A 23667-nucleotide genomic window follows, 5' to 3' on the forward strand; every position below is an offset into this window, starting at 1 on the left:
TGCAAGGATGTGACTGTATTTACAGCAATATTGACAGTCTGATCTACAACCTCACTTTGCAGATTGTATTAAATAGAAAATGAATCACCGAACATAGAATGTGTATATTGTGGAAGTCTGTGAAACAGTTGGAAATTGGAGAATAAGGAGGTAAGGTAATCAAATTAAAGCTGCATCCCACCAACTGATATTTTCTAGCCTTTCTAGTTCTGCAGCCTTTTAATATCTTTCAAAAGGAGCAATGTTTAAAGAAGCAATTTATTGTAGTTAGAGGTATAGTGTTAAAATGTAGCCATTGCTTTTTTTACCACACTGTCCAGTGTTTGCAGTATAACTGTAATTTTCTGTTTAAGGCAAAATTTGTATATGTGTTTTAGTCTTGAGGTGGATTTTTTTGGTTGATTGGTTTTGTGATTTTTTTAATCCCACTGTTTGTAAAACTGAAAGGATGTATTCCATGAAACATGTAAACAGCAAATTAAATTTATTAGTTAAAATTATTTTAATTTGATTGATGTAAGTGTGACATAATGATATATGACTTTGAGTTACTTTTTCTTGACAACTGGTTAAGTAGTTGTCTGATTAAGACAAGATGGTTCTTTGCCCATACTGCTTTTGCAGAAGATTTTAGGAGAATGTTGTCTTAGAAACTTCAACAAAGTTCTGGGTTTTAAAATGTTAATTTTTTTATGATTTCATACCTTGTTCTTAGTTAAACATTTCCTCATAGTCTAATGTTTCATTTGTGACAAGCCGTTAAAATTGTGCAAAACATTGAAAATGTTATCCTGTTGTAGAAACAAGTAGAGCATAACACAAGAAAAAAATTGTAAGAGAAAAATGTCAAGCTTAAGAATATTTTCTCAGTTTCTTCCTTTTTGTGGGAAGCTGAATCTCAATAATCTTTGTAGCTAAATGCATCTGTGTTAAACATTTAAAATAGGTAGTACTCGTGGGAAAACTGATTGGAGCTTAAAACTTGTACAAATTGACAGCCTCTCTTCACTCCATTTTTCATACTAAAGAAGTCTGCAAATATTCTTAGCTCACATCATTATTGCTCATCAGTGATTCTAATTAGCTAAACAGGAGTTTGTCTCAGTCATTGATCATCATCAGCTTCTTGACAGTGCTGAATTTCTCCCCCCCCATATTCCAGTGGACTTTTTAAAATATGTTTTAAGTACTTAGCAGCTCAATTAATAAAGTTGTTTGAAGATTTTTTTCTTAACATTTTTTACCCTTCTGAAAAAGAGGAGGTGATTGGTGTAATTCCTATCAAGTCTCACTTCCAAGGTGCAACTGCAGATCCAAATATGCTATGTAAGTTCCAGTAGGTTGTACTGTCTTACGTTTCTGTGGGGAACTATCTTGTAATGAGCATCGGCAACAGTCCTATACCTCCAGGAGAAACTGCTGATAAAGTTGTATGTGAGGTTTCAATATGTGCTTTAGATTTCTGGCAACATCCATTGTCTGTTTATATTTTGATAATTAGAACATTTTTCTTTAGCTGTGGGTGGCAACGTGTGATTTTGGGACATTGCTGCAGCCTGTGCTATCTAGAAAGCCTGAAAGAAAACCTCATAGAGGAAAAAAGAAAGTACATAAACTTTTCCCACTCATTATGATGATACATCTGTGTTTATGAACTATGTTCCTTGACATCTTTTTTCAAAGGAGTGTTTGACCATGTATGGGAAAAATCGAAAATTCTGCATTTGACTAGAAATGCACTTTGAACCATTAGATAGTGTGTGCCTGTGTTACAGGCATATTTTTACTTTAACAGTGGTCTGGAGTTTTTTCTCTCCAGTCTCAGACTTTATTCTTCAAACATCTTCCATAGAGCCGTATCCTAAAATCGGAGGGCTCCATAAGTTCTTGACTATCAATAATACACCAGAATTGGCTATATGTATTATATTTCAGAGCAGTTTCTCCTTACCTTGATTCTTGGTTGGCTTATTCATTTCATTCCTAAAGAAATTAGGAAAAATACATTAAACAAAAACATTATTCTCCCTAACTGTGAAGTTCTTTAGGGCTGAGAAGTCTATCTAACAAGATTTTCACATCAATTAATGTCTTTGAAAACAAGCTGAATAATAGTTTTCAAGTAATGATTGCATATTGAGTTAGGAATCTAGCTAATTACCCAGTGTTTGTGTTTAAATGAGTCATTTTTCATGAAAGGCTGACTTTGTAAGAGGAGATGATGGTTGCAGTTGGGAAGATGGTGGCATATTGTGGCTGGTAGATACAGAATGAATGGTTAAAGAGATGATTTAATAAACACCTGAATTAAAATGGGAAGGGAAATATGTCACTGTGGGAACATAGAATGAGCAGGACTTGCCAGCCAGGAGTTAAAAGTCAGGACACTTCTGAGAGCTGGAGGCAATGCTATTGAATGGGTCATGGGGCATGTGTGTGTGTGCATTTTGTGATATGATTCTTTCTGTGTCTGAACATTACTATTCTAAGTATTTTGTACTAAGGACTTTCTTTGCCTTTTGTCTTCTGAAGCTCTTAGAATTTTGGATCAACCAGTTGAGTGTGTGTGTGTAATCTTAAATTCTTGAGTTGTCTAGCTGTAATTATGAGCTGAGGAAACTTTGAATGTTATAATACCTAAATTTTACACGTAGATCAATACAGGTCCATCACTTCCTCAGATACACTGTGGTGTAATGTGCTTATTGGAGAGCGATACTTTCTTCCCAAAATATTTGGGGTTTGATTACTGAAACTGCTGTCTCTATCCAGGTAATTAAGTATAAAGAAGTACTGATGTTTTTATATTGAAGTCCAGTTTCGTTCATTTACGTTGTGGAGTAACGTAGAGTACCTATCATGATAAATATGTCTGTTTCAGGAACATGCACAAACTTCTGTGATAAGTATTATATGAATAATTGATGCACAGGTATTTTTATTTACTACCTCCCACTCTTTAAAGTTGTCTAGTATCTTTTAGTATGAATCACACACTTGCCAGAAAGTCTTTTACCATTTGTAAAACTTGCCTGACAATGTGACTTCTGTTAGCTAGATATGTGTTAAAAGCAGGGTGGATAAGTTTCATGAACTGTCATGTTTTGAATCCTGTTTGTTTTTTTGGCTCATGTGCTCAATTTTTTTTTTCCAAGACGCATCACAGAATAACCTTTGAAATACATCAGATCATTTCGTATTTTCATGGATTTCTGTAATTGCAGTCTACTAGTTTCTATATTTTTAGGTATTCAAAGATAAACTGTGAAAAACTGTCACTACAGTTTTTGCTGCTCATGTCTTCCTAGCAACCTATCATGACAATTTCTTGATGGTTCTCACTGCAGGTGATCAGATGCTTTGAGGTCAGGATCGGATGCGCATTTTTCTGTTAGATTCTTTCTCAGCTAAAGTGTTAAATACCTTTCAGACATGAAATGTTTTTTGGAATACTTCTTGAATATTCACAGACTGACTTTTCTTTGCTTATTACAGCACCTGAATTTTTTTTTTTTTAATGGCATACAGCTACTTAAGACTACTTTCCCTATATTTTTATTCATCCTAGCTATATGTAACTTAAATGCATATCTTTTCAGGTAGTGTTTTCTGAGTTTTCTTCAAGTCTCACAACACATCCATTCTGGTATATTTGCAATAGGAGAATGCTGCTTAAACTCCTTGCCTTGAGACCTCAGTTTCCAAAAACCTCATTTGAAATTCCATTCTTTGTTTACTTGGACTAGATATTTCAGCAGTCATAACACTTTACTGAAAAACCCATGTTACTAGATGGCATGTGACGACCGTGCAGTTTAGTCTTTAAAATCACTACTAACAGAAAAATGTGGAGAAAAATAATTCTCCACATGTCTACCATCCTTATTGGTCACTCTTATAAAATGCTTCACCAGATTAAGCCTTTTGTGTGTAGCTGGATAGTTTCATCCCCTTTAGATCAGATTTACAAACTCATATGTACCACTGTTTCATTCTCTTCCAGCTCTGAAACATTCCCATTTGGTAGAGCAAAAGTTGCACAAGTAGGATTCTCTGACTTTTATAGATGGCTAATATCAGCTGTGATGAAAGTTTAACTGTACTGTGACAACAGGGCTAATCTGAGTGGGTTTCTTCTGTCATCTGTGGTGCTGGGATTGCCTGAAATATTTGGCCATATTTAGGGAACCCAGACCTTTAGTTGCAGGTATATGATAAGAACTCTGGCTTGTGCTAAGGAATCTCTAAATATTCTTCCTATTGCAACATTTGTTTTCTTTGTGCCTAAAACAAAAGCCAGTAAGGGCATCAATATTTAAAACTCTATTAAGAAATGGTATAACCATGAGATGAGATAGTTTGTAAACAAAACGTTTATGACTCATCGGCTAGCCTCTTAACAAGTGTTGCAGAGATAATAGCTCTGCACTTGCTAACCACATTGAGTGGCTCTGCTCCTCCCTGTTACCCAGTCCTTTTTGTTTTCTCCTGGCAAAAGTTACAGAATCTGTCCACCTGAAAGACAGTAAAGTAATTATCCATGATGTTCAAAAGTGTTGTTTCAGATAGAGAAATACCTTGTAACTGAGAGGACTTAACAAACCCAACCATCTTCGTGACTCTACATGGACAAGGAGAAAAAAGCATTTTGGTCATTTGTGTCCATGGACACTTTCTGCATTTGGGAAAGAATGAGAGAGATAATTTCAGCTGCTTAAAAATGTGGTTTGAGACCTCTTGATTCTGTTTCTTTTTGAACAAAGTTGTGTTATCTATTTACAGATGTAATTTGCTGTCACTTGCCATATGCTCCCTGATTAATTCTGCAAGGCCTGTCAGCTTCAGATAATTCAATTTTCTCTGCTTTGAAATGACATTCATTATCAGGGCATGAAAAATTCAAGTGATTAACTGCAAATTATGACTAATAAAGTGTCTATTTTTTTATTTGTTTCCAGAGAAAAGCAGAAAGCTGAAGTCAAGGACAGAAGAGTTTCAGAGATTTTAAAAGCCAAAGACAGCAAAATAGAAATCCTAGAACAGGTTTGTAAGTTGTTTAAATAGAGCAGTTAGCAAAACTCATCATTGACATCACATTTATGTTTCCTAAAATGAGAAGATAGTTTGCTGTTGTGCCTAAAGAAGAAAGTTGCAAGTGATTCACAGATTATAACCTTCTGATAAAGTATTAAATAAACTGTTCTGAGTTGTTGAAACAGTTGATCTCTTACCTAAAAAGGTGATTTTAGATGAATCACAGTTAATTGCCTCATTTTGCCCAGTAGGGTAACCTAAACTTGGATTTCAGTCCAGAACAGCTCTGACCATGTTTAGATTTGTAATGTGCCCATGCTTTGGAAAGATTTGCCATTCTGATGAGAGTAAAAAAATAAATCTGATGCAGCTTCTGCCTGACAAGAGTAGTAGTGTTTCTCCTTTTATTTATGAATAAATAAATTAATATTTAAATAAATGCATAGAAAAAATCTATATATTATATATATGATGATATGCAATATATATATATTATTACATAATTGTTTATGATATATACTAAATAACAATCATATATTATCTGCATACCATATATAATCTGTATTATATACTTTGTATTTTATATAATTATATACAATATACAATATATTAGGTATAATATAATGTATTATATTGCATATGATACATAAATGTATGAATATGTAAATCTATATAATTATGAGAATTTTAAATAAAATATAATTATTATTAAATAAAATCCTTTTACTTTGTGTTATATCAGTGGCTGACGTCTTGGTGTGTTGTCACATTCCCGTGGCTTAGGTTGGATGTGTGATGTGTGTTGTGTTTGCTGCACGCACACACATCATTTTGATAAAGCAGTAATGTATTATTATTACTGCATTTCTACCTAGTCCTTATTAGAAAGACAAAACACCTGTCTAAGATGCTGATAGGAATATATGTGCAGTAATGTACTTTTAAGTAGTGTTGCCTGCTGTGTCAGCTTCTGAAGCTAAAGTGTACATCCCTGTGAGATTGCGCTCCGGTTTCAGATCAGTTTCCAAAGATGAAACTGCAATTGATCAGAAATCTGAAACTGATGTGATGCATTTACGTCATCCGCATGCAAGTGGAGAGAGGCTGGAAAATATAACTAGAACCTCAGAAAAGTGGCAGCCAGAAAAGAGTTTTTTTATACATAAGACTTTTTTCTTGCCACAAGTTTATTGCAAAGTTTCATATTATGTTAAACATTTTGAATATGATTTAATGTGGAGTATTTAAATACGTACCATTCAAAGTTGCAAACAAATGTAGTATGTATTAAAGCACTTCAGGTTTTTGTGTATTATTGCACATTTAGTACAAAATGTACTGAAGTTTTCCACTGTACTCTTCCCTTTGTTTCTTTTTTTTCCTCTTAATTTTTGTCTTTTTAATTGGTTGATTGGTAACTTTCAATCCTGATAGTCACAACTGGCCTAATCTGGCATATAGATATATTCATTTTAAATGCTGGATGGTATAAATCTTACTCCTTTGAGATTAGTGTCTAGATTGCTCTGCTGATTTTTTTACTATAATTCTAGTTTTGTGCAGTGGCTCAAAACTTTTCTCAGCAGTTATATATCCCTAATATATATACATCACTTCACAATGTGTTTCAAGGAAAAGAATTTCTAATCGCTACATATAACTGGATAAGACACTTTTAGAATTTTTATTATTCTGAAGGCTTATGGACATCTTACTGCAGAAATCTTTTTTCATTCTCCCTTATCTTTGGAAACATTTTTCACCTGTTGTATTTAATTTATAATAATTGCAAATGTCTCAAATGTATCACCAGTGCCATATTTTTCTTAAAAAGTAAGGTGAGGTGTTTGGATTAATGTGTTAAATTTTTTAATTCAAACAATTATTTTAGTGGATAATATGGGAACAGGGAACAGTCTTCTGCCATTCATGCAACAGATAAATTAAAATATATTAAACTGTTTTCCATAGAAGACAAAATTAAAGACATGTAAATATAGCAGTAAACCTTTTCTATAACATTGTTAATTAATTAGGTTTCAATTTAGATCTGGAGAAGCTAAAGCTAATCTTTTTGTCCTAGACCTTGTAACGTTTCAAAACCTTATCAACTGATTGTACTCTAGAGGGGTTAAAATAGTACTAGCTTGCCTCATTATCTGCAGTTGAAAATCTTCAGCTTGCTGTGCAAATCTATATTAAAGCCCCTTTAATGGGTCCAATTGAAAGAAGCATAATTCTATCTTCAGGCATTAATTAACACTAATAAATTTTTCGTAACTTTTGTACCTTCACATGATTGTATTTTTCTTTGTAATAAAATGCTTTTGTTAAATTAAGACAAATGTATACAGACATTATTGCCATTTAAACACTTTATTTCCACTAGCATATAAGTTTGATTATTCTTGTGTAATGGGGGACATGAGGATAATTTTGATAATAAGGAGTTCAGATGAATGTATCAGCAGTGATGAGATTATGTGAAGTTTATAAACTCTTCTCAAGTTTGTCCAGTGAAGGAGATTTATAGATACTACAGACAAAGTATGCTTGAGGACACTAACACATTTCAGTTCATTTCACTGAAGTTGTACATGGGAAAAGAGATCATCCTTCAGTGGTGAAACCTGTGCTATATGTAGCACCTTTGAACTGCATTGTGAATTATCATATGTCTTTGCATCTTTCTGCTTGCCATCATCTAGATAGTTTTCTCATAAAATTAAGGAAAGGAAATTTTGTTAGGGAGCTAATCTCAGTGAGAAAGATGGAAAGGAAAATACGTTGTTCAGACAGTTGAAAGCTGCTGATTTTGGTTTATCGATAAGACACTACCTGAAGAGGGCAGTATGATGACCATGGCTAATATCTGTGGGCTTGTTTGTCTGAAGAAATTAATAAGCTGAAAATTACTCATTACAGCTTATTTTTATGTGAATTCCCAGTAGGAATGCTTTTCTACCAATTTAAAATGTGAGGTAGTTTACTCCATTTTGAGGCAGTAGTTTTCCTACTTAACTCTGCAAAAAAGCAGCTATAGTGGGTATCTCTACAGCTGTATTGTGAATCCATACTTTACCTTTTCAGTAATTTGCCTGTGTAGCCATTCCTGAAGTTGTAAAGCTTCTGGATCTTTATAATTCAGCCTTCATATGCCTGGTGATGTTTCTGCAAAGATAGCCTGAAATGATAGCTATACTTGGATTAGACAGGAGAAAATACAGTAAGTAAAGAAATGTGATGCCTCATGTTCTCTGTCCATATTACACCAGTTTGAAAAGCATGATTTCTTGAATTTTGAGCAGAATTTTCAAGCCTAGATAGAGGACAGAGGTCATGTTTACGATCTCATTCATACTCTTGGCAGCTAGTGTCTAGTTTGAAAGTTTCTTTTTCATCTGGGTAGGAAGAGTAAGAAGAGTTACAATAGTGTAGGCTTTTTTCTCAGGTAAAAATTGTTTCTAAAGCAATTGGAATCTGCTTTTACTGTAGAAGATACTAACTTCTTAACTATGTTCAGTATACTGTTTCTGTACTATTTTTTTGATGTAGTGACACTTTTTTTTTTGTTAAGTTGTAAAGGCAGTGTGGTTTTAAGAGATTGAATTTGGATTTTATTCCCCTTGTTGCCGTAAAAGTCTGTAAAAAAGACTCCAAGCCAAGTTTTGTAGGAGATAAGATAATGGGCAGGCACTTTAATGAGCAACCCCGCTCATCCAGGAATACATCGACGCGTGTGCAAGCTCTAAGTTCTATAGCTTTTATAATATAACCAATCACTACTGTCCACATGTCCAGTTCCACCTCTGTCCCCTCCCAGTTCCCACCCCTGTTGAATTGAGGCTGGGGTCGTTGGGACCCTCTGTCTTCATCCACCTCCTCTTCTTCAGCACACAAAGGTTCTCTGGACGCTCTCCAGGGCTTCGGGTCACACTGCTCCATGTTTATGTTCTCTTCTGATATGCTTTAATCTGGTACCTTGAGAAAGAGACTAAATAGCAGATCTTAGCTGCCTGTTCTGGAGCAGGGGTGGAGATAGGAGGACTTCATGCTACAAGCTGCTGAATATTAATTCACTCAAATCTACAGCATTACATCTACTGTGTTCTTAAAATCTACAAAATATGAAAATTGAAAAATTAAAAAAAAACCTTTCAGCATCACCCTTTTAAGGATATTTGATGAGGAAGGTTTTCATATATCATGGTTTCTTATTGGATTATAGAGAGATTTCCTCAAGTTCAAGAAAATGGTTGTGCTTTAAAGATCAAGTAGAAAAAATCAGATAGTGCTCTGTGAGATTCAATTCTGTCCTTGCGAATCTACTGACAACACTTAGGAAAGAGCTTGTCAGAAGAGTTGATCAGAGCAATGGCTTTAAATAAAGAACAGAGCAGTTCTTTATTTACTGCTCCTGATCTGGCAGCATTGATGTATATAGGTGTAATGAAATACTGCTGTGTCAGGCGTAGATGCTAGTAGGTATTGATTCGTGCAGATCACAGATAGTTGTGCACACTTTCAGAAGCAGAGGCTATCTCACTCTAAGAATCTTTCCTTGGTAGAAAGGAGGGCATAGAAAATAAAAATGCAAACTAGAATCTTTCCTTGGTGGAAAGGAGGGCATAGAAATTAAAAATGCAAGCTTAGTTTCATCGCGATTGTCCTCTTCAATGAAGAGAAAAGCTCATTTAGGAGATTGTTTGGTTTAGTTTGAAATTATAGAGAATAGGGGGTGAAAAGATACTTTGGGTTTTCTGTTACCTGACCGAGAAGGTTGTGCTGCTGCTCATTTTCAAAATATGGCAGCTAAGAAGAAAGGAAGGAATAGTGAAAAAATCAATTTATTGGACAGTGTTTTACAGTACTGTGTTATGGGTCATACAGAAAATCTGACCTGTCCTGGTGCAGAGAATTGCTAGCTGGAGCAGGACTGTCCGATTATGTTGCCAGTGTTTGCTGTAGTTATCCTGAGGGCTGTTATATGCTCATTAGAGGAAAATAGTTAATCTCTAAAAGTAGCAGATGCATTGCTGCAGTGCATGCTATTGTCGTTGGTATTGATGCTACATTTATTACCAAGCTTTGGCTTTTCTATTTTTACAAAATGCTGTCTCATTTCTGAATTAGAGGTACAGTTTTTTTTAAAAACTGCCTCTAAGTCTTTCCCCTTTACCAGACAAGGATCTTCTGTATTCCTTGTTTCAGAGATGGAAAACTTATTGCACAGATGCCACAAACAGCATGTGGCTCCTTGTTAATGTAAAAATGGAGCTGCTGGCAGTGCTTGCTTGCACTGTATCTGTGCAGCAGCGGAAACCAGGAGAGAGTGATACAAAGAATTGCAAGGTATTGTAAGGAAATATTAGTAAAGCTTTGTTTTAGTGGATGAGAGAAAGAATGTGCTGCGTTGGAGTTGTAAGGAGCAGCTTGAGTGGAAGGAGATGGTGCACATTGTAAAAAACTTTTATCCATCCTATGACCTACATAGTAGGTTGCTGGTGAGAGATGGTTCCATTGCTGCTAGTGGAAGTGAGGTGCTAGAGTTGCAAGGGGTGATGCACTCCATAAAGCCACAGTTTATTTCCACCACATGTTCAAATACTGAAAAATTCTGTCAGATGTTTCAATTAAGATAGCAAACTTTGCTGAGAACACCAAATTAATCACATCAGACAAGTCCAGTGAGGGCTATAGGGAACATGGTATTAATAGTAGATTATGCTATTTGACCCTTCCTTAATCTATGAATCAGGTGAGAATTCAGAAGCGAGGCCGACTTGTAGTAGAGTAAGTACGTATTGCCTACCTGCGGGACAAAGTCAGCTGCTCATCTTTCTGGACTTCTTCTCTGTAGAACCATTTTCTTTGATACTCTAAAAAAAGAACTTTGAAGAATCTTCATTTTCTGTCTATTTCTTGCAAAACAGATCTGCCCTATTCCTCCACCACACAAATGGCAGGAAATGACATTTTAATGGACAATGTTTTAAGGGTGGTTTTCCTTGTCTGCATCATTGTTATTATGTTTTATTTAAGGTCTAGTATTGGCAGAAATAGGCATTCAAGAATTCTCACTCATTTTGGAAATGGATTTACAGGTGCCTGCTTGCAGATTCATTCTTCTTTTTCTCAAAACCTTTTTTTTAATTGTTTAATCTCAGGAAGTCCTGGAAAGCAAAGGATCAGATGAGGAAGAACAAAAAACTTCTGGTAGGATGAAAAACAACTGAACTCCTCTACTTCAGTCGCTCTCTACTTGAGGGGTGGTTTTTTATTTATTTACAATTGTTCTAGCAGAAAGTTAGATGTGAAAAATAGGAATTAATAGTGGGATATGCACTCAAAATACTGTTGTGTGAGTTACACTTTAATTCATTATACATCAGTTGCTATTTTTCTGTGGGTTTTCATTCTTTTTAGGAGTCAAGTTCTAAGTTGAATAGTTAGCTGTGAATACAGATACCTTCTGGAATCTGTCTACTGTAAAATCAGGTAGCACTGTTGATGTTTACTTTTGCAACAATATGGATTTAAAAATAACTTGTGGTTTATATCATAACTAGCTAGTGTCATTTTGTCTCTGGAAGGACGCTACAGTCTGCAAAATGCAGCAGATGACTTTTATAGCATGTGGTTACCTTTTCATGAATTATTTACATAGAACTTCTGTTCATCCTACGTTGGAAAATAATTAAAGAATCTAATGAATGAGATTAAAGATAGTGGACTTCTTTTGTTCATTTTATTATTTCCTTTGTTTTTTTCTTTATCTGGGAGGACTGTATGAGAATATGACTGGCAATGTTATTTGTTGAACGTTCATATGAGTGTTCAAGTTTAGAACCATGAAGACTAATAAAGTTGTAAAAGAGAAATTTAAGAAACCTAAATCAAGGCACGCTGTGTTACTGGCACATTTTCAGTTTTGTATACTCATCGTTCAATTCCTGCTAGAAACAAAAGGGGAAGTTGAAAGGAGAGAACTTAAGGGTGTGGTAAGTCAATCTCAACTACTTGGTGAGGGGAAAGGAATGATGAAAGGGAGGGAATAAGTAAAAAAATGTTGAGGTAGAAATTCTGACGAGTAGAAATTTAAAAGAAATAATATTCTCACATTTAAACTTTAATAAAATAATTTCTTTACTAAATTAATTTTTTTCTGCTTAAGATATCAGGATTTCTTTAAAGTCACAGATTGTGGGAAAATACTTCAATTTTTCATGAGTTTATGTTCATTTTTACTTTTTTTTTAATGTGTGTTAGAAGTGGACTACTGCACGGTGAAAGTTTCTGATAAAGAGAGCAATGAAGAAAGTACAGAACATAGTGCTGTTTTTTACCTTGATCCTTTTGGTAGTGGAAGTCAAATGCATACTCCTTTATTGCAGCTATAAACAGACGACTTAATAATGTGATTCTGAGTTTTGAGGTTTTTCATTAAGTGCTTCAGCAGCCAGTGTGTTGCTGCATTTCTGTATTGTTAGCAGCATTTAAGGATATATGTCAGCTTTGTAATTTTGCTAGACTATGTTCATTCTAATTTGAGTTAACTTGTTGATGTGAAGTAAAACCTGCTCTTACCTACAATTTGCGAACTCATGTAAAGGCAGGTATGCATTACTGATTTAGCAGTGTAGTCTGATCAGAGTTCAAAATACAGAGATAGAAGTTGGGTTTTTTCCTGCCTTGACCCCCAAATACAGAACTTTAGAGAATACTTAAAGCAGTAATAGCATGTTCAGCTGTTGTTTCCTAGTTCTTTCTTCATACTTTTTATTTAGCAGATTAAAAAATTTTTCACTGAAGACTGGAATTTCAGTGATGATGTCTGCAACATCAAACAGTACATAACTTCTGGTAATTGTATCCTACTCATACTGTTTTTGTAATCAGACTCCTAGTGTTAAAGGGCTGTTTTTGTCGCCACTTTCACTGTCTTCATACAATAGTATACTGTCTAAATTCACAGTGGATAGAAATGACATAATTTAGAAACTTCTTTTTTGTATCTGTTCACATAAAATAGGGGTAGATAATTTTAACATCCTACTACCATGATAAAACAGAGGTGTTCAGAACTAAGACAAAAAATGGCTAATTTCTCCTTTCAGTTTTCATCTGTCATTTTAAGAGCAATTTCCTCAATTTTACTTAGTATGCGATTTTGTTTCCTTCTCATATTGATATGAAAGTATTTAAAAAATAACTAGTTTTTGCCAGTAACCAGTGTAACATTATTATGAGAAAAAAATTGTATAGTGCTGTAGTGAAGAAATGCCATGGGAAAGAATAAAAATGAATTCTGGAATGACAGTCCTCTTAAACATCAAAAGATCTGCTGCACCAGGTCACACTGTTTCTGTCTTTGTATATAGTGTTGCCTGGAGCACTCTGGGCCATAGTAGTATACAGGGGATACTCTTTGGTTCTTTCCAGCTAAACAAAAGGGTAAAATCAGATTCTTTTGGTTTTCATTAGAGAAAATTCACTTCTAGAATATAGTTTTATTTCTTGGAAGTTAGTCTATGGAAAAACCTTTGAAAATGTACTTTAGCTATTTAGTTATATGAGGGTTTTTTGTGGTTCTTGAGCGTGAAGCTGTCAACCATTGCTTTTGTCCTGTTGTATTCAAACAAGTATGACTGAATTACAAAATGTAAGTGGAGATTGTTCTTGTGTAGCACCAGCCAGTCTTTATGGTATCTAGAAAAACACCAGTAGATACTGTGGGAATAGATGAATTCCTGATCCGTGTTTTACCTGATCAATCTGTCAAAATAACCTTGTGTAGGGGGTTGCCCCATGTGTTGACCAGGTGTGTTTTTCTTTCCTGCTGCTTCACTTGCCTGCCAGAATAGAGTATTCTTTTAGGAACACTGCTCGTGTCTTCTGCTGTATGAAATCAGTATTTACTCTCTCCTATTATACATGGTAATTCATAGGCTAAGAAAGCAAAGTACTAAAACAGCTGCACAGGCAAGGGCAGATTATAATGTCTTTAATTGTCTGTGTCTCAGAAATACTTTTTTATGACCCATATTTTTACCCTGTCATGGCTCCCAAGTAATACTTCTGGGTTTTTAACCCTTCTTTATAAACATGTGAAATGAGCAGATGTGAGAGTAAAAGTTCAATTAATTTAGAGGAAAAGATAAGAGCATGCAAAGTGGTTGCCCCCAAAAAATGCTTTGGAACGTAACAGGATTTTTTTCCTTGCAAGTGTAACTTACTTGTGTAATGTTTCACTACCGCTACAGTAGATGACTTTGTAGACTACTCAGGTAAGTTTGCTGCTTAGTAATTGATACGGAGTATTTGCCTTTTGATTGATTTAAAGTGTTAAGTAGGTAAATTGTGGAGATAAGTAATTAGTGTGCAAGTCTGATTCAGGATAATCTGACTGTGCTGCAAAGTATGCACAGTAAGTAGTTTATTTCAGTTGAAAATTTAATCTTAGCAATATGGAACAAACATTTGAATGCTTTTGTGCCTTCATGTCTCCGTTCATCCTCTAAATTGCTAGAAAATATCCCATTCCAAATTTAGCCCACATATCTTTGATTTCACTTCACAAATATATACATATGCTTACCAGTTTCCACGCAGTGCATAATGAAACTTAAGTAGTAACATGATGTAGCTGTGTACTCAAAAATGAGGTCCTTGAGGAGCTGGAGCTTTTATGAGTGTGTGTATTTGTGAATTTTTAGCTCAGAGCCAACAGTCTCTTTCAGATAGGTGACATTTTAGTGGGTATTCTTGAAATACAGACTTTGTTTTGATAAATGTTAAGCAAGTAGTAATGAGCTGGAAGGAGGAATCAAAGGAGTTGCTTTTATGCAAATTCCATGAGGACTTGGGGAGTGGGAGGGCAGCAAACAAAGTAACTGATGTTTTCCATAGTAATGTGGATTGATTCCTTTTTAAAGATACAACTAAATCATCTCTGCCAGCAACAGTTTGCTCCTGTAACTGCAATAACATATCTGAAGAGCAAATGTTTTGTATTTTGAATGGTGAAAATATGACTTCAAATGTATTGTTTTGTGTGTTTTTAGCCAGCAAATTTTCATGTCTAACATTTGTCTGTCATATTTAACTTTTGGATGCCAAAAACCCTTACATGTATCAGCAGTATTGCAGATTAATCTAGAGGTTTATCATCTTGTTGATAATTTTTTATGTTTCTGAACACATTCATTTTATCTCGTGTAGTAAAGCCAAAGTAGTAACATTTTTGTCCTGACGTGAAAGTGAGATTTTACTATATGTGGGTACACTGAACTGTTGTGTGCATTGAACAGTGTTGTATTATTTTCCTTGAACTGCAAATTCAGCTAAAATTAATTCTGTTTTGGAAGTATTTTGTAATATAATCTTTTGGTGGCTTCAAAAGTAATTTCTAATTACTGTCACAAAATCTGGACAATTTTGAACTCAGCTCTGGCTTGATTTTTGATGTATTAGAAGTTCAAGTTAAACAATATTCTAATGTATTCTTAATCCATAAGCACACATAAAAGTTCTGCAAATGAGCTTCGCTGAGTGATTTCCATTCAGTTCTGCATTTTTTGGCTTCTTTGTTCAGCAGCAGCAAGATATTAGGTTCCTTGTTTATGTTACTGTGTCTTATAGTTACTCAGTTTTGAGTACGATTAAAGTACTAATGAAAATAAAACAATTTTCTAAAAACTATATATGTTAGATTGTTACATTTCATAGGTCTAAAATCCAGGACATGCATGCCCTTTCGCAATTGCTTTTTGTCTATGAACAGCTTTTTTTTTTTTTTAATTTAAATAGAGACTCACAGGACAGCAGCAGGAGATAAACAACTTAATGCAGAGAAAAAATGCTGTGGAGGAGGAAAATGCCTGTTTGAAGAATGAATTCAGTACCTTGAACCAGAAATTTAAAGATAAAAGCCAAGAACTTAAGGTATATTGACTTGTACATCGTTCCTTAAGACTGTGGCTTTGAAGTAGTTCTTTAAGCAATGTCAGCCTTTGTGGCACAGAAAGTGACAAGCTTGGAGAAAAAATTGCCTTAGGCCTTGCTATACCTTACCATTTTCTCACATACCAACTGTGAGGAAGATGCTTTAAAGCCAAGAATCCAAGCTTTATAACTTTCAGATAAATAGTTAATGATGGAAATGGAGCAAAGAAAGTAGGAGTGTGAAGATGTGGCTTCTTGTAATTAGATTCTGATGGGACTGGCATTATTAATTGATAAAGCTGAGGTCTGGGAGGATATGTCTGTGTGGGTCTCAAAAATAGCTGGGGACAGCATCAAAGGCAGCTTGATCAATTAATGGGCTCTTTGCAAATGTGTACTCATCAAAGCTGTCATCCAGCTAAAAAATATGACCCTTCCACCTGCATGAAAGAGGCCAATAAAAGTACACAGGTGACCTTGGCCATCAAATATAGAAGAAGCTGCTGTGAGAGTAAAACTGCACAGTTTATATTTGCTGATTAGTTCTCACTTTTTTGTTTATCGGCCCTTGTGGTACTGTTCTACAGGACACTGAGGAGTGTGCACAGAAGAAGGAAGAGCAAAACAGACTGGTTATAAAAAACCTGGAGAAGCAAAATAAGGGATTAAATAGATGCTGTACTGACCTGCTAAGTGACCTGGAGAAACTGAGGAAGCAGGAGGCACAATGGAAAACTGAAAAATCTGGCAATGATGCCAGAATAAAGGTACGAATTGGAATGGACTACTGGATGTTATTTCAGAATTAACTTCTCCAGGCATTTCACTACAAGTTATTTTCTTTAAATAGCAAGTTATATATTCAAGTCTACCAGTGGGGACTTGCATTCATTTACATTCCTTCACTTAAGACCCACAGCTTTTTAAAAATTGATGTTGCAAAGCAGGAATCTGACTTCAAATAGTAATCTTAAAGTGTAATCATTAAAAAGTAAAAGATACTGTACTTTAAGATAATAGATACATCTGTGTGAAATAATTAAAGCTCAAAAGTATTATCATAATTTTTTTCTCAATGTGTGATTTACTTACCTGTAATTTTGTTGCAGTATTCTTCATATTTGTCATTTTCGAAGAACCCTTTAAACTTCAAGTGTAGTTTCAAATAAATTGTATTCTAGCGTCGAAAGATCTATTTTGTGAGAGGACTCATTATTGCTTATAATATATTGAAAAGTTATTTTTATTGTTTATGATAAAAGAAGAAATAATTGAATACATGGTACAGAATATCTTCTCTTTTATCTAAACGATAGCTTTTCCTGTTTGCTGGTGAAAATTCACTAGTTTTTTTTCTAATTCCTCTAAGAAATAAGCCACCTTGGTTTGACAGCTACTTACACACAGGTCTGTGTAGTGGATTCTTATTGTTTACATGACTAATGTGCACTTAAAAATGCTGTGTTGTTTTACATTATTCAAATACATTGAATGTAGTAACTATACCTTCCCCAGAAACATTCTCTTTTCTTGCACTAGAAATTGAATTGTTTTGGGTGCTTCCAATTGTGCTCTTTGTAACTTTCATTCAGATCTGTTAATATGGAAAGTAAAGTTCTTGCAAATTGACTGCTTTGGAGTGGTTGTCATGAAAGGATTATCAGATTCCCAGGGCAAGAAATGATTTGTTGATACTTGAGACAGAAAAACCTAGTGTGTGCTAAACTGATGAGATAACTTTCAAGTTGTCAAATGTAATGTTTGTAATATTGGATAAATTATTGAAAATCAGTTACCCATACCTTCAGTGAACACATAATAATTTTTATGTCTCCCTCTGTCTGAGGTGCACTGATCAGAGAAAGGTGCATCAGAGCCAGGTGATTGCAGGGATGGGAATTAGTAGTGTTGGTGTTTGAGAGTGGTGTTATGAGCATGTCAAGGTGGTGTTTAGAGTCTGACAGAGGTTACTTCTGGGGATGAGTGTTGCCTGAGCCAACCAGTGTTATCACACAGCTGGATTTGCTGTTTACAAATAAGGAAGAACTGATTAAGAAAATAATACTGGCAGCCTGGGCTACAGTGACCATGAAATTGTCAAGACCAAGACTTTGAGACAATGAAGGAAGGAGAGTAGCACAGTACAGACCTGGAGCTGAGGAACAGAGTTTTCACCTTTTTTCAGGGAACCAGTAAGTGGAATCCCATGAGAAGCAGCACTGAAGGGTAAAGAGCTCAGGAAAAAATACCAAGTCTTCTAAGACATCTTTCTCTAAACCCAAGTATGGTCCACTCTGGTGCTCAGGAAAACAATTGGATGTATCAGGAGACCCACATAACTGAATAAAGTCAATCACCAAGAGTGGGTGTGGCAAACAGTATTCAGTAAGTGGAAACAGTGAAAGCTGCAGAGGAGGAGTTCAGAAGCATTGTATGGACACTCAGGGACAGTGGTAACCTACTGACAGTTGTGTAATGGCAGGCATAACAAGACTTTCTTGCACTACATTATCAGTAAAAGGCTGAACAAGTAAAATGGGGACCTGTTGCTGAAATGGAATGATGAATTAGTGACAGAAGGTAATAGATACAGTAGAGGTGCTAAATACTGTCTTTGCCTCAGTCTTCACCAAGATGTCCCAATAATTTGTGCCTAGAGACAGGCTTCAGTAGAAGTACTAGGAGTGGATGTATTGGGAGATACCTGAGAGAATTTGAGTAGTACAGATGCATTGGACCACCTGAAATGAACCACATCCAAGGGTGCTGAGAGATTTGGCTGATGGCACTTGAAGGCAGCTGCCTATTGTCCTTCAAAAGTAGTAGAGATCAGGGAAGCTCTCTGATAAAAACGAAAATCTAAGAACAGAGACTGGTTAGTCTCACTTCGGTCCCTGGGAAAATCACAAATGAAGTCATCTTGGAAGTAATTTCTGGGCACTAATATTGAACATCACTAGATACAATCATGGATTTACCAAGAATGAATTGTTCCTGAGCAACCTGATTATCTTTTGTGGTAAAATGATTGTGTCTGTGGACAAGAAGAGAGTGGCTGTGATTGGCTGTGATTGACCTTAACATTAGCGAGATATTTTACTCTCCCTTGCTGTATTTTTCTATCCAGGTTAGGATGTTATAGAAAGGTGCACAACATGTTTAAAAGGACTATTTGTATGTTTGGGTTGAGAGAGCTGTGGTTAATGAGTTGTAATAGTCTGTGGTCTGGGGATAAGTGGTGTGCTGTAAGATCTATCCTGGACCTTTTTAGTTTAAAATCTCTATCTGCGACCTGGAAGAGGGGACAGTGAGCATGCTAATCAAGTTTGTAGATGTCACCAAACTGGGCTGAAGTGGATGTGCTTGAAGGCTCTGATGCCATCTGGAGGAACCTTGACTGAACTGGGCCAACAGAAGCCTTAGCCAGGACAAATGACAAGCCTTCCCCTGTGAAGTGAGAGCTCTGCAGCCAAGCAGGGGGCGGGGATTCACTCTAGGGAACAGCTCTGGACAGTAGTGGGTAGCAGTGCCTAGAGAGGTATGAGCAAGGCATGACCCAAGAGCTCAAACCCCTCTACTCAGTACTCTAAATACCACACCTCTTTCTGGGTACTGTTCTGGGGACATTTACAGTACTGGAAGACATCAGTAAACTGGCTGAAGGTGAGACAGTGAACCTGGGGACTTTGCCTTGCAAGGAGAGGCAGTGAGATTGTGATGGTTCAGCTGGGAGAACAGATGGCCCTGGGGCTGGAGCCACTAAAAAGCATTTCCAGCATCAACAGGAGATGTTGGCAGAGATGCAGTCATTCTTTACATCTTTTTATGGTGGAATGGTGAAAGCACAAGCTGAAACAGAAAAACCTGAGGCTGAAGATAAGCCTTTTTCCCAGGAGGACAGCCCAGCAGTGAGGAGGAGGCCCATGGAGGTTGGGCCATCTCCATCCTTAGATTTTAGCCTTTGACTTTGTAGAGCAGCCTGTTTGTCCCTGATAGCTGAACCTGCTTGAGGCAGGGACTGTGTCTTGAGACTTCCTGAAGTCTCTGCCAGCCTATGTGCTGTTAGGTCTGATGGCCCAGTTTATGCTTCCGTCTGCTTCCACTTTTTTTTCCCCTGTTGGGATCTTAGGCATGTGACTATACACTTTTGCTAGTGGACAGTTAGGTGGAGTTATCTAACAAGACTATTGCAAGTATTGAGAAGCAGATTAAAATTGCAGTCTGCAAGAGGGAAATGTTATATTTGATCTCTAGGAAGCAGCATTATGTTGTGTCATCATTTTTACCAATATTTTGTACAACAATAATTTGTAAGAACACATAAAGTTATTTTTGTAGCTATCAATGGTTTTACATATACTCCTCCTGTAAATATTTTCTTCAAAATTTAAATTTCAGTTTGACTTAATTTCTCCCTCTGATCCTGACATACCTCATTTCTCTTAGTTGACTTGAGAATCAATATTGGATGCCAGATTGCCCCTTAGCAGGATGCTTATCAACAATAAAATACAACAATTCTTGTGTCTACAGAGGTCAAATCGACATTATCACATTACACAATATTAGGATCCAGTTGATGTTCATATATATATGCCCCAACATAATATGTCACTGAAATGCTTTTAAAAAGTAATTTATGAGCAAATTCAATAATGGAATTTTATTGGTGTTCTCAAGTGATTGTAAAAAATAGTTAAAGATAAAAATAATTTAAATTTAGAAATGAAAACTCCTCTGAAAGTCAGTTCTGCCTCTCAGGCCTGAGTTTGGGAGTTGGATCAGCATCTTTCTGTACGTTTTTCACTAATAAGCATATTTAACAGTATTATAGATGATGTTGTATACAGACCATATTCATGTTAGTCTCCTCTGTCTAAAAGAGTAAAATGAATCCTTATCCATATGTGTTAGCTCAACATTTTCTTTAAAATATGTATTAGATGATAGAAGTGCTAGATCTAAATAACAGATTGCTCCTTTGGAAAAGTGGAGCCCTGTCCAGAGACTGAACTAAGTGTTACTACTTTTTTGCAGTCTTGAAACCATTTTCTGTGCAGAAATGTGCCACTTCTCACTTTTGAAGACTGGTTGTTTTTCAAGCTTACTATAAATGTGAATTCAAGTATAAAATTCAACTTCTTAAAATTGAGACAGAGGAAAAGCTATGGCTAGTTTGTCCTTTTAAGGAACATTTCTTTAAACGTTTGTCATATTAGCTGAAATCAGAGTGAGACAAGCTAACAGGAAGACACCTGACAAGGTGGCTAAAAGGATGAAAATGGTGTTTTATTGGTTGTTTTTCTGTATGTACCTTTAGATAAATAAGGTACGGTATACAGGAAGTTGACGCAGGACTTTGCTTTCTGCCTTAAAGTAGTTCTTGAGAACTTTTTGTGCTTCTTTTTTCCTTCCCAGGGCTTATATCAGCCTTCTATATCTTTCAGAAGCGCAGAAGTGGAAAAGCCAGTTTATGCGTGAATGTGTTTCCTGATCTAAGAATCAATTTGAGTTATTTTATTCTTCGAGTGGAGATTACTTAAGCTATTGTTTAATATTAAGCTGAATGCGTTTTTTATTGAACTCAAGTCACAAAAGGCTTTATATGTAGATGAAAAAAAGTCAAACTAGCAGATTTTAAGTGGAAGTGCACTATAAGATAGTGGAATTGCTTACTGGTGAGTTGTTTGTTGTTTGGTTGTTGTTTTTTTTTTAAATTCCTAGTTAGCACAGTACTTTTAGGGGTTTCCAAAGCCTGAAGGGGCAAAATTTCAAAAAAGCAGCCATCTCTGTCAAGAGAAACCTGGGATTTTAGTTCCACTGAAAAAGGAGGGTTTTACTGAGATGGGACCTTGAAAAATCACTCCCTCTTCTGTCATATAACAGGAAAAAAATCCATGAAAATAAAGATACTGTCTTTGAAAGTGGCTCTCAAAGGTTTGAAGATACAAATAACAAAACCTTAGTGTTAATTTATAGTGAGTCTGTCACGTTAAAGGGAGGAGGGAGACAGAAATGCAAAGATTTCTTGTGTTAACTGTATTAATAATAGTTATTAGCTATAAGCGCTTCTAGACAATCAGAGCCTTATGTCCCCAACACTGTCTGTCAACTAACGGACAGCACACAGGTTGGAAGGGATTCTGACCTCTAATATGAAGCCACACTTAAGCCAGGGAAGAACTTTTCCCACAACCGCTCCCAAAATAACATTTATTAATACAAATATGTGACAGTTATTGTGGGTTCTGCTTTGCTGGTGATAACGTTCATCTGCAAGATTGTATTTAATTGTTAATAAAAGACCCCAAAAGAAACTAGCACAAAACACATTCTACAAACACACTGAACTCAAGTTACAAGACAGCAATGTATCCCATCTTCACAACAGACAGAAACTAGCAACAAAGAACTACTAACTAAAAACACAGCCACCTAAAACACTCATCCAGACACTCTCTTAATAACATAGGACAATTAAATACCTTGCACACCACTCTCTCTGTAACACAAACTAGAAAGAGCAGAGCTTCTTTTATCAACACACATGTTGAAAAAGAAACTGCACATTGAAAGTGAAGCAAGTTACTGTAGTTGCAAAACAGCTGGTCTTACAAAGTTAGAATAGCAAAAAGCAATAACCAATATAAAGTAACAAAGTGTAAAGCAAGTTACTGTAGTTAGTATTAAAGCAGCAAAACACAGGAAAGAAGATGCTTATAAAGCAAGAATCAAAGTAGCTTTTAACATAAGATGTAAGATAGAATGTATAAAAGAATAGGCTTTGTAAGAAAGTAAAGTGAAGAAAGTAAAGTGTAGAAAAATAGAAAGCACGTGGTCTTCTCACCCCTACATTGTCCCAGGAGGAGGAGGAGACAGGACAAGCTGCAGCAGTTACCCTCACAGAGTCGTGGCATTTTCCCCTCTCTGCTGGAGTGTAAACTCCACACTTTTTATACCTTTTTTTTTCCTTCATGTGGTTTTGTGACTAACAGTCAATCTACTGGGGGGGTGATGCAGTTGCCTGAGGCAAGGTGGGCCCTTGAGCAGTCATAGAAGATATTGCAAAGGAAGGCCTTGCTATTTCTTAACAGTCCATCCTTTGTTAATCTTATCAGTTTGCCTTGCTTTTGTCTTCTGCTGGGAACATTCCTCCAGGGAGCTGAGGCATCTCCCTCAACCCATCAGGCCTTATCAGGGGCCATCATGCCACATGAGTCCATGATGTGAATAACTGTACTGCCTCATTCCTGGTTTTTGTTATGCTTTTCGTGTTTGAATTGCTTTTAAATTTGCCTTTTCTTGTACTGTGTCTTGTACTCTATGTGTTTCATAAGTAAGCATTCTCTTTCTCATACAACTGAATTACTTGGTGTTTTGACTTACTATGTTTTAAATAGCACTTAAATAATATGCTTTAAAAGGCTGAATTCTAAACAGTCTGTATGTACAATTGAAATGAACTTTAATTTGAAAACCCAGATTAGGAGAATTGGTGTTACAAAAAAGTTTGAGTCTACATGTTTTATGCAACAAACCTTTTTGTCTACTGTATCAACAAAAAGGCAATGCAATAAATTCCATGTGATGTTAAACAATGGAGATAATAAAAAATTGAGTATACAACATTATATGCTATTTCATGATTGAAAATACGATGTTGATGAAAACCTCAACATTATCCAGCTT

At 35.7% G+C, this 23667-nt stretch overlaps 1 protein-coding gene across 1 annotated transcript in view; it reads left to right on the top strand.

The window, feature by feature from the left end:
* The window catches only part of CNTLN (centlein), a 200530-nt gene that overhangs the window by 24072 nt on the left and 152791 nt on the right, over positions 1-23667 (top strand). The window contains 3 exon segments of the mRNA XM_071581574.1: positions 4959-5043; positions 15844-15978; positions 16566-16745. Coding sequence (XP_071437675.1) covers positions 4959-5043; positions 15844-15978; positions 16566-16745 — 400 coding nt within the window.

This window comes from Pithys albifrons, chromosome Z, assembly GCF_047495875.1.
Source record: "Pithys albifrons albifrons isolate INPA30051 chromosome Z, PitAlb_v1, whole genome shotgun sequence".
Lineage (NCBI taxonomy): Eukaryota > Metazoa > Chordata > Aves > Passeriformes > Thamnophilidae > Pithys > Pithys albifrons.